The sequence below is a fragment of the Eptesicus fuscus genome, chromosome 3 (genome assembly GCF_027574615.1).
Source record: "Eptesicus fuscus isolate TK198812 chromosome 3, DD_ASM_mEF_20220401, whole genome shotgun sequence".
NCBI classification, from domain to species: domain Eukaryota; kingdom Metazoa; phylum Chordata; class Mammalia; order Chiroptera; family Vespertilionidae; genus Eptesicus; species Eptesicus fuscus.
Genome location: NC_072475.1, coordinates 35657064 through 35669615, shown reverse-complemented (window position 1 = coordinate 35669615; position 12552 = coordinate 35657064). Strand labels below are relative to the sequence as shown.

General features: G+C 37.9%; 1 protein-coding gene across 1 annotated transcript in view; it reads right to left on the bottom strand.

Moving 5' to 3' along the window:
* Positions 1 to 12552, bottom strand: part of NAALADL2 (N-acetylated alpha-linked acidic dipeptidase like 2) — a 630481-nt gene that overhangs the window by 29921 nt on the left and 588008 nt on the right. Inside the window, exon 13 of the mRNA XM_054713015.1 lies at positions 9986 to 10184. Within this exon, the coding sequence (XP_054568990.1) occupies positions 9986 to 10184 (199 nt within the window). The remainder of the gene's footprint in view (positions 1 to 9985; positions 10185 to 12552) is intronic.

Sequence of the window (12552 nt, the reverse complement as noted above, 5' to 3'; positions counted from 1 at the left end):
ACAGCCTGTCAATATACAAGCTTCTAGCAAGTGTTTAAGAGACAGGACGCAGTGACCCTGGGGTAAGAGAAATTATGTCAATATTTTCAGTACTTCTTTTTAGAAAAAAATTTTAATCCTCACTGGAGGATATATTTTTTTCATAGCTTTTTCTTTTTTTTTTTTTTTTTTTTTTTGAGAGCGTGGAAGGGAGGGATGAGGGGGTAGGAAGAGAGGGAGACAGGGGGAGACAGAGAGAGGGAGAGAGAGAGAGAGAGGGAGAGAGAGAGACATCGATGTGAGAGAGACACATCAATTGGTTGCCTCCCACATGCACCTCAACTGGAGCTAGGGATCGAATCTGCAACCGAGGTACATGACCTTGAGCAGAAATTGAACCAATGACACTTCTGTGCTCAGGCTGATGCTCTAACCACTAAGCAATGCTGGCCACGGTAAGTATTTCTTCATTGGTAAGAGAAATATGGGGAAGAAGTTTGGAATCCAGAATACTCTCAGATTCTGAAGTAACAAATAACAGATTGATATAAAAAATTACTTTTAGTTTATAATATTTGTATAAGATTCTCTAGTTTATAAATTATCTTATCATATTTTATCCTAATTTTTCCTAACTTTAGCCTCATATTTTATCTAAATTTATCCTCATATTAATAGCCCTTTGAGATTTTCATTTTTAGAGATGAGAAGCTGAGTAGCTAATTAGCTTGTCTAAGTCATGCAAGTGGTAAAAGAGAAATTTTTCTATTCAGATCCCTTCCTACTTTTGTAAATGCCAAATTCAGTACTCTACCTACAACACCATTGTTCCATGGTGTTCTTAATCCTAAAAGCTATTCCACTATGGACAGGTGAGCTATTGATTATAGAAGGCAATATTAAAAGTATGTTTTATGGCAAAAGAGGAAAGGCAATACAATGGAAAAGATAGACTTTTCAACAGCTAAACATCCAAATGCAACAATAGTGAATCTAGACAAAGACCTTTCACAAAATTAGCTCAAAATGGATCAGCAATCTAAATGTAAAACACAAACCTATAAAACACCTAGAAGACAACATAGTAGAAAATCTAAGTGCTCCTGCAGTGATGGTGAATCTTCAGATACAAAATCAAAAGCGCGATTCATGAAAGAAAACTTGTTAAATTAGATTTCATTACAATTAAAAACTTCTGCTCTGCGAAATACCCTGTTAAGTGAGTGAAAAGATAAGACAGCCTGGGAGAAAATATTGGCATTGCATGAATATGATAAAGAACACCTCACCAAATAAGATATATGTATAAACAGATGGAAAATAAGCATACAAAAAAAGGTGCTCAACATTATGTCATTAGGGAATTGAAAGTTAAAACAATAAGATACCAATACACATCTATTAGAATGCTAAAAACCAGAATAACTGACACCATAAAATTCAGTGTGAATGTGGAACAACTGAAAGTAATGGTATAGCCACTTTGGAAGATAGTTGGACAGTTTCTTACAAAGCTAAATATAGGCTTACTATATGACCCAGTCATCATGCTCCTTGGTATTTCCCCAGATGAGTTGAAAATATATATCCACACAAATATCTGCACAAGGATATATATATATGTAAACATCTGAATGTTTCAATGGGTGAATGGATAAAGAAACTGTGATACAGCTATACAATGGATTATTACTCAATGATTAAAAAAATGAGTGTGGAGGAAACTTGAATTCATATTGCTAAGTTGAGAAGCCAACCGGGAAACGGTTACATATTGTATGATTCTAAATATATGACAATCCGGAAAAGGCAGAACTGTGGAGACAGTAAGAGCCGTGGTTGCCAGTGGCTCAGGGAGTGGGGAGGGAGCGTTGAATAGGTGTAGCAGGCAGTGAAACTATTTTGTGTGATACTATAATGGTGGATACACATCATTATACATTTGTCATAACCCATAGAATGTACACCACCAAGCATAAACCCTAATATTAACTATGAATATCTATAATAATAAAAGCATAATATGCATATCGGCCAAAGGGCCCAACAGCTGAACGACCATCCAGACGACCTTTTGGATGACCTTCTGGACAAAGCTGGGGCTATGAGGGCCAAGGCAGCTGGGGCTGTGAAGGCCTGCTCTTGCATGAATTTCGTGCATCAGGCCTCTAGTTAGTTAATAATAATATATCAGTGTTGGCTCATCAATTGTAACAAATGTACCACACATTGCAGAATGTTAATAATGGAGCGGGAAGACTGTGCACTGGATGGGCAAAACTGTGTGTGTGTGTGTGTGTGTGTGTGTGTGTGTGTGTGTGTGAAAGGATTATAGGTTTTATGGAAACTCTGTGCTTTCTGTTCAATTTTCCTCTAAACCTAAAACTGTTCCAAAAATTGTCTATATTTTTAAGGAAAATATAGTGGAGACTGAATAGGTTCGCTGGGTCAGACTGCTTAATCTGCTTTTGCAGAATAATAACTACGGGGATTTAAAAAGAATTCAATAACAAAACAAAGGTGCCACAAGATCTCATTTCCAGGCACCCCTAGTCCCTATGAGTACAAGAGCAGTAACGACTGGAATTATAGTAAAGAGAGGAGGGAGAAAGACGACTCAAAATGACTAAGAAAATACACAATCCCCTTCCTACTCAGGGGCAATGAGTCAGATTTCACATTGCTGGATATTTTTGCAATATATTTGTAGTTTTCAACACACTGTCACTTACATGATTCTTGATCATATATAGCATTCCAAGTGCTCCCCACTGCCTATCAAGCTCAGTACCTCTGGGGCACTTTGCAGCTTTCTATTATGCCCTTATAATCTATCATCGTGATCTTTCCTGCTCCCCTTACAAAGGGTTAGAAAATTTCCCTCAGTTAATACAGTGAGTGTCCACTGGATCAGATTCTTAGAGCTTGAGGAACTTTAGAGATTATCTTTAACAATAGGTTACCATATAACTACATAGAGACCCAGATACCAAGTGCCTTAACTAACTGGCTGGAGAAATGGAGAGAGAGGAGATTCTTTCCACTACCAACCCTGTTTCACCTGCCTAGCCCCAGGGGCATCCTAACAACAACCTGAAATAAGACTTCCATAGCCACTCAGCCACTAATTCATCAATTCCTCTTAACTTCATCTCCCATGTCAGCCCTTTGCTCTTCATTGACACCAGTATTCCAAATCATGTTCTCAACTCCCCATATCTTTTTTACACCATACTCTTCCTGAAGGGTTCTGATGTCTCTCTACTGCAATGCCACTTATCAGGAGCTTCAGTTAACTCTTCCTCATAACACAGATATTTTCATGGCTCTTTTGGATAAAAAAATAAAACCCAAATCTCTCAACAGAGTATTTAAGGGACTGCACAATTTGATTCATTCCTGACTTCCATAATCATGAGCCTAATAACCATTTTGACTATTTTCATTTCTTGTTTTTCCCTCCTTCACGTAACACAGGCAACCTCTCCTTTGTATCTCTTTCACACTGTCATCTCCTGGAAATGTTCCCTGTCTTAGTAATTTTGGGGCTGCTATAAGAAAATACTATTGCCCTGGCCAGGTGGCTCAATTGGTTGGAGCATCATCTTGTACACCAAAAGGTTACGGGTTTGATCACTGGTCGGGTGCATATAAGAGGCAACCGATCAAATGTTTTTCTCTTACATCCATGTTTCTCTCTGTCTCTACCCTCCTCTCTCTAAAAATCAATCAAAACATATCCTCAGGTGAGGATTTAAAAAATAAAATAAAATATTATAGACTGGGTGACTTATAAACTACACAAATTTGTTTCTACAGTTTTGGAGGCTGGAAGTCCAAGAGCAAGTCACCAGTAGATTCGGGTTTGGTGAAGACTATTTCCTGGCCCATAGGTGGCTGTGTCCTCACAGGGCAGGAGGAAGAGGGAGTTCTTTAGAATCTCCTTATTAAGGTGACTAGGCTACTAATTCCATTCATGAGGGATTATACCTCTACACTCATGACCTAATCATCTCTTAATGGCCACACTTCCAAATATCATCATGTGGATGATTAATTCTCAACATATAAATTTTGGGAGGACACAAACATGTAGTCTAGAGCACTCCCTAATTTGAGCACCTTACCATTCCCTCAAGACTAGATAAATTTCTCCTTTTTCTTATAAAATCTTTCTTGACTGCCACAAGATAATACTTGCCCTTTGAATAAGTATTCTGTAAATTTATTTAAATTATAATTAATATTATTTACCTCCAATTAAATTAAGTTCCTTGAAGACAGAAATCTTATATTGCCTGTTTCCATCAGTATGCTTGCACAGAGCAACCTTCAATGAAAGTTTATGTATAGGAATGACCATCATTTTTAGACCAACATCATAGGAATCAAAAATCTTTGAGTTGTCTGATGCCAAATTATGAAGAAAATTATTTTGCTTATTCCAACATGAATATATTTCAGTGTTTAGTGACACTTTTGTTAAGGCAATATCTTTTGGGACAAAATCAAAATTCCAAATGTAATATTTATCTCTACATAGTGAACTTCTGTCAACAACTTTCTTAAGAAGCAAATCACTTTTGACTTCCTCTTTGTATATTTGATGAGAATTGCCACAACACCATTGGATTGAAGAGTGAGATTCTTACATGAATAACATCTCTAAAAGTTGTTTAACTTTTTAAAAAATTAAGCTCATTTACCAAATGTTATTTGGTTCAGTGTAATTAACAATTTTATCTTTTCTCTGCACAGTTCATACTATAAATAATCAATTTTTCATTTTCCTAAACTGCATGTCATTCTGTCACACCCACCACTTTGAACATTTTCTCTCCCATAACAAAAGAGCTGCCCTAGCCAATTTGGCTCAGTGGATAGAGCATCGGCCTACAAACTGAAGGGTCCCAGGTTTGATTCCAGTCAAGGGCACATGCCTGGGTTGCGGGCTCAATCCCCAGTGGGGGGACTTGCAGGAGGCAGCCAATCCATGATGCTCTCTCATCATGGATGTTTCTATTTCTCTCTCCCTCTTCCCTCCTCTCTGAAATCAATAAAAATATATCAAACAAAAGAAGCTTATTAAGATTGAGAGTATAAAGTCTTATAATTTTGATTTTTTTTTGCATCCAGAATACTTAAAAATGTGAATTATTTACCAAAGAAAAAAAGTAGGATGATTTATTATATATTTCATAAATGAGGTAAAATTCATGGCAATCTTGGGATAAAGCTCAATCTAATTAATCAAAATAAAGCTATTTAAACTATTTGCAATGTTGGCATATATACGAATTAACAGAGCCAAGGAGAAGAATAGCATGCATATTTTCCTTCAATAACTATAGTAATAACAATATCAAAATATCCTATATAATAATTCTATATAATAAAACCTAATATGCTTAGTGTCTGGTTGTCCAGTCAGTCATTCAATCAAACAAAGTGTAATATGCTAATGATATGCTAAGGCCGCTCAATCACTCACTATGAGGTGCACTGACCACCAGGGGCAGATGCTCCAACCAGTAAGTTAGCTTGCTGCTGGGGTCCAGCCAATTGTGACTGAGCTAGATGGGCCAGACATACCCTGGAGCCCTCCTGTGGTCCCTCCCCTGCTGAACAACCTCCCGCGTCCCTCCCTGGCCCCGATCATGCACCCGTGGGGTCCCTCGGCCTGGCCTGCACCCTCTAGCAATTTGGGACCTCTTGGGTGATGTAGGAGAGCAGGTTTCAGCCTGATTCCACAGGCCAGGCCGAGGGACCCCAATGGTGCACAGATTCATACACTGGGTTTCTAGTAGAACTATAAACTGTCAATCCTTAAGTTTGCTATATAAGTTAAAAGATTATCATAATCAACATTTTCAAGCTTATACACTGGAATACAAGGTACCCCATAATGATATTACTAACAGGAAAAAAAAAATCACTTGCTTAATAATTGTTAATTCAAAGGAAGACAAATATTTACTTTTCTATTCAAAATGAATAATCAAGTAAATTGAGTCCATAAATATTATTGAAGGGATAATAAAATGTTTATCAGACACATAAGTCATACCATAGGGGGTATTCTGTATCTACTCCAAGTGCCATAAAAGGCAAATGGGGAAAGAGTTTACTATATAATAACATATAACATTAGGTATTAATGTATAGTTTTTATTAATTTCTGAATTTTCATAAGTTAAAGGAGAAGGAAATGTAATTATCCTACATAATATATCCTAAAAATATAATTTACCTATTTTGATAATTTTTTTTAAAATTCTGGATTTAATAATCTGGTTTAATTTTTCTCATTAGCACTTATTATATTTACCATACTATATTTTACTTAATTACCTTGTTCATCCTGTTTCCCCATTCCTGCCCCTGGAATACAAACTCATGAGGGCAGGTGTTTTTAAAACACCTGTGACTTCAGTGGCTCTGATGCTTACAAGAGTATATGAAGCAGACAAAATGCCTTAAACATATCTACTTTATTAAATGAACGTTTCCCAAGGAGTTATGACACGCAGTCATAGTATTAGAAGAAATTATATAAAATAAGGATCTTAAATGTAAATTTGGGTTTAAAATCATAAAGAAAAATCACCAAATACCAGAAGTAGAAAAGGTTTCTAATTAGAAAAGGATCTCATTACATTGTCTCATTTTATAGATATAAAACTTAAGGCGTGAAGAGATTAAGCGATGTGTCAGATCACAGAATTTTTGTACTAAAAGACACCTTAAACCTCATGGAGTCCAAATATTCAAGTGCTTAGGGCCACTCAGCTTATGTTTTAATACCTGAAGTGATAGAATGAGTTCACCACTCTATAAAAGCATCATATGTAGTTTCTTAAGAACACTACTTGTTAGAAACTTCTTTCTCATTTATAATTAAGAATTGTACTTCTGCCGAAACCGGTTTGGCTCAGTGGGTAGAGCGTCGGCCTGCGGACTGAAAGGTCTCAGGTTCGATTCCGGTCAAGGGCATGTACCTTGGTTGCGGGCACATCCCCAGTAGGGGTTGTGCAAGAGGCAGCTGATCGATGTTTCTCTATCATCGATGTTTCTAAATCTCTATCCCTCTCTCTTCCTCTCTATGAAAAATCAATAAAATATATTAAGAAAAAAAAAAAAAAAGAATTGTACTTCTGTGCTTGAATCCTTTAGTCCTAGTTATATCCTTTGGATATACACAGCATATCCAGTCCAGGGTATTATTTTATAGAAAGATAGATAGTTAGATGAATATAATGTTAATGCTAAATTTGAGGATTTTTATGTATGAGAATTTTGGGCCAAATAGTCTTCTTGCCTCACTCTTCTCTAACACCTGTTTGTCCCCTGCCTTTGTCTCCTGTCACATACATATATATATATATATATATATAAATACCTACTCACATATACATACACATAGAGAATATATATACATATACACTAGAGGCCTAGTGCACAAAATCTGTGCACTCAAGGGGGTCCCTCAGTCTGGCCTGTGCCCTCTCACAGTCTGGGAGTCCTTGGGGGATGTCTGATGTCTGACTGCCACAGAGGCAGGAGAGGTTCCCGCCACCACTGCTGCGTTCAACAGCCGTGGGCCCAACTGGACAGCTGTGAACCCAGCTTCTCGCTGAGTGGCGCACCCCCTGTGGGAGCGCACTGACCACCAGGGGGCAGCTCCTGCATTAAGCATATGCCCCCTGGTGGTCAGTGTGCATCATAGTGACTGGTTGTTCTGCCATTGGGCCGAAACTGACATCCTCGAGGAATCCCAGATTGCGAGAGGGCTCAGGCCAGGCCGAGGGACCCCACCAGTGCACAATCAGGGCCAGGGAGGGATGTGGGAGGTTGGCTAGCGTCGGAGAGACCACAGGACGGCTCCAGTGTGTGTCCAGTTCATCTCGCTCAGTCCCAATTGGACGGACCCCAGCAGCAAGCTAACCTACCGGCCAGAGCATCTGCCCCACGGTGTTCAGTGGACATCATAGACTGGTCAATGGGTCTACTGTCTGCCTCCTGGTGGTCAGTGTCATAGTGAGCAATTGAGCGGCCTTAGCATATCATTAGCATATTAAGCTTTGATTGGTTCAATGGACGACTGGATGATTAGACACTTAACATATTAAGCTTTTATTATATAGAGTGCCCTATCTAATAAAGAGGGAATATGCTAATTGACCCTCACACCATTGCAAAGATGGTGGTGCCCACAGCCAATAAGGAGGGAATATGCTAATTGACTGCCCTGCCCTCAAAGAGGGCGGCACCCTCAGCCACAAGATGGTGGTGCCAAGTACCCTCAGCCCCACCTGGGCGGCAGGCATGCAGAGTGGCCAACCCTGGGCAGCCAGAGGGCTGACGGGCCTGGGGGCAGGCCTGGCCTTGCTGTGCGCCTGCCTCCGGAGTCCTCTCGTCCCCTAAGCCTCCCAGCAGCCCAGGGTTAGCCTGAGGTGCAGGCAATCCTTGGATGGCAGCTGCCCAGACACCCAGGGCCAGCTTGAGGTGCAGGCAAGCCTTGGATGGCGGCTGCCCAGACACCCAGGGCCACCTGAGGCTCAGGTAACCAGGGCCAGCCGAGGCTTGTGCTAACAGCAGTGGCAGCAGCAGAGGTGTGATGGATTACCGCCTTCCCCTGATTGCCAGGTTGCCTCCTGCCCCTGAGGGTTCCTGGAATGTGAAAGGGGGCAGGCCAGGCTGAGGGACCCCCCTCTCCAGTGAATGAATTTTCATGTACCAGTCTTATAGTATATATATATATATATATATATATATATATATATATATATATATTAGAATAATCACACAGAAAGGTATATATATATATATATATATATATATATATATATATATATAGTGTCATAGAAAAATCAAACACTTAATATTTTAAAATATGTAATATTCTTTTAAACTATATTTCCCCTCTTAGTTTAATTTCTACTGTATCAGGAACTCAAAAACCAAAACAGGTTGTACTCACATCATCCTCTAAGAGCATAAATTGAGTTGCTTTCCTTATAAAAGTTATTTTATTAAAATATTTGTTAAAATTGTTTAAATGTTTTCAGAAATCACTCTATTGTGACCCTCCAACCAAATATCTCTATTTCCCTACTTATTTCTAAATCTCACACTCCCCTGAATATTAAACTTCTTTTACTCCCTCTTAAAAATAGACTATGCAGCTATAAACAAAAAGGAACTCTTATCCTTTTGCGACAGCATGGATGGACCTAGAGAGTATTATGCTAAGTGAAATAAGTCAGTCAGCGAAAGACAAATATCACATGATCTCACTTATATGTGGAATCTAATGAACAAAATAAACTGACAAACAAAATAGAACCAGATGCATGAATACATAGAAAAGACTGACAAATGTCATATGGGAGGCTGTTGGGTGACTGGGTAAAGGAAGGTGAAGGGATTAGCTAAAGAACATATATGCATAGTCCATGGACACAGATAATAGTATGGGGAAGGACAAGGGAGAGGGGGCAGAGGCTGGATGGAGGTAGGCAACCAGGGTGTGTGTGGGGGGAGGGGAGAAGGGGACATCCGCAATAGTGTCAACAATAAAAAAAAAATAAATTAAAAACATAGTTTCTAGAATTAAACACAGTACACTAGATTTGATCATATGAGGGCAGAATAACATATGTTCCTCTCCTGATTCTTTCACGAAAGTTTATTTCTCCCAATACAACCTATAATTCCACCTGTATTTTTTTCTATATCCATATCATGTTTAACTCAGACTGACCTAATGTCAAAAAATTTCTTAATCATTTTCTATATAGTACTGCTAAACCAAGTTTCCTTTCTTCTATATTTATGCAGCTGAACTGTTCTTTGGGAGAGGAGAATGGTCCTCAAATTGGAGATATAATACATTTTACAGTTTTAAAAAATTGTTTTGTTCACAGAATATACATATTCTGAAAAAATTAAACATAGACATTTTATTGAGGGATATAAAATGTAAATTTTGAAACACATATCCTACCTGTAAAAACCTGGTGGCACTTGCTGAGCCAGGAAGTTCTTCTCCATGTCTTGGAGAATGTCATTCAGCATTCGGACACGCACTGGAACTCTCTCCCTGGGATCATTAGCAGGACGCATCTCATCTGACTGAAAGAGTTCAGCACTGTCCCGCAGGCGTGAGGCTAGGGCTAGCAGTTGGTGAGTGTTGGGTTGATCACCTGGTGAAGAAAAATGAGCTCATCTCAGAAGAGACATTCTCAAGGGAGCAAATAATAATTATGATGTATTATCTAAATGCATTGTACTCTACTAAGCTTATTAAATTTACCACTACTACTACTAATCATAATTGCCACTAATAATAATAATGCCATCAATAAATAGGTACTGATAGGTGAGAGACTATGTTCCAGGTACTGGGTTGAGCATATTATGTAATTATCTCATTAAATATTTACCAAACCTTGTATTGTCATGTCTATCTCATAGAGGGTGAGAATTAATTAAAATAAGCAAATTGCCATAGGTCAGTGATCAGCAAACTGCGGCTCGTGAGCCACATGTGGCTCTTTGGCCCCTTGAGTGTGGCTCTTCCACAAAATACCACGTGCGGGCGCGCACGTATAGTGCGATTGAAACTTCGTGGCCCATGTGCAGAAGTCGGTTTTCGGCTCTCAAAAGAAATTTCAATGGTTGTACTGTTGATATTTGGCTCTATTGACTAATGAGTTTGCCGACCACTGCCATAGGTCATCAAGCAAATAAATGACAGGCTACAATCAGAAGATGGATCTTTCTGACACAAATATTCAGAATAGTTCACACATTTTCAAGTTTAAGAAGCACTGTGGAGAGGTGATATGCTAAGAAAAAGCAAACTAGGTTAGAATTAAGGTTAAAATATGTTTGTTGTAGAATAACCAACCACTAATACAATGATCTTTTTGTCTCTCACCTTTATTGGATGGGGATCATTTTACATGTTAGTTTCTCTAGAGTCCAACATAGTGCTGACACTGAACAGTTATTTACTGCATAAACAAAATCAATTTAATAAATTGTTTTTAAAAAATACAATAAGAAAAAAATATAACATGTAGAGATAAAAAGTGATTTTCATAAGAGATATAAAAAGATAACACTCTGTAACTCTTTAGTCACTGAAATTAAAAACATAAATAAAATACAATGTTCACAGGTTTTGGCATTTTGATGTTTTGTCTTTTTTTTTTTTAACCTTTTTATAGTATATTTCACATTCATTAATTATCTTGTTTGATTTCACAACAAAACTTGATATTGTGAGAAGACATATTTTTGCTCATTTAGAAAATCTACCCCTCTAGGTAACAATAATATCACATGTTATTTTTTCCTTATTTTATATTTTTTTATCACTCTTTATGCTCCCCTCCACCTCCATCCATCACACTCCCTGCAATCACTACATTGTTGTTCATGTCCATGAGTTCTTTTTTGTTTTTATTTCTTTTGCTTAATCCCCCCAACCCCCCCACAAGACCTACTAATGTTATTTGATAAAGATATGATTTATCTTGAATTATTATGATTTGCCAAAGTTAATATATGGAGAACTTACAGAGAACATCTTGGCACAAGGGATGAACAAAATGGATGGGAAGCATTTAGTTTATGCTGGAATTGAAAGACTGAGCAACAGTAAAAACAAGTTCGACATCCTTGAGAGTCTTCCATTTAGGAAAGAAAAATCTGTTCTGATGTAACATACACTACAAAATTGAAGACATTACTACTGAATCAAGTGAGACAAATTGTACCATTCTACCTTATTTAGCTTTAAATGAATTGATCTTTCATGGTGGTGTTGACATAGAGATTTGACGGCTTTAGGAACTAGCTAGATCCAGAAAGATTCCTGATAGTGGAAACCTGCCATCCATGGCACACGCCTATGCATTACCTCAAGGGAATGAGGCTACAAATGGAAAAGTAGCTTCACTTTCAATGCTCACGAATCATCTTGCTGTATAACTGATGTTCCAAAGACTCCTAATGGCCATTTCTGTCCTAATTAGAGCTTATCTGTCCCTTTAAATAAGACTGAAAAGGTAATGCCACCTTTTAAAGTAGGTTTTTGTTACTCCAAATGTTTGCTCTTTTATGATCCTTAGGATCCATACTAAAATGTCAGTTCTGTGAGGAAAAAAGATTTTGGTCCTTTTTGTTCACTACCATTTGGCAGCACCTAAAACTGTGCCTGTGTTTTGTTGAATGAATGAACATGCGAATTGTGGACTTTGATCATAGCATCACTACATCTGTAATATTTTAATATTTATTTTTCTTGTCTCTCTCCTTTCCCTGGCTGAAAAGAACCCCACAAGATCCACACATATGTTTTATCTCTCTTCGCATCTCCAAATTCTAGCATAATACCCTACACATGATTGTCACTTAATAAAAATTTTGTTGGGTGAATGTTGAATTATAAGTAAATGTCTTATTTGAAATATATTATTTATTAAATGATGTCTAAAAAGTTACCCAGGGAGATGTTTAGAACATACTAAAAAAGTCTTATTTTCTTCACTTTCTTGCTAAAAT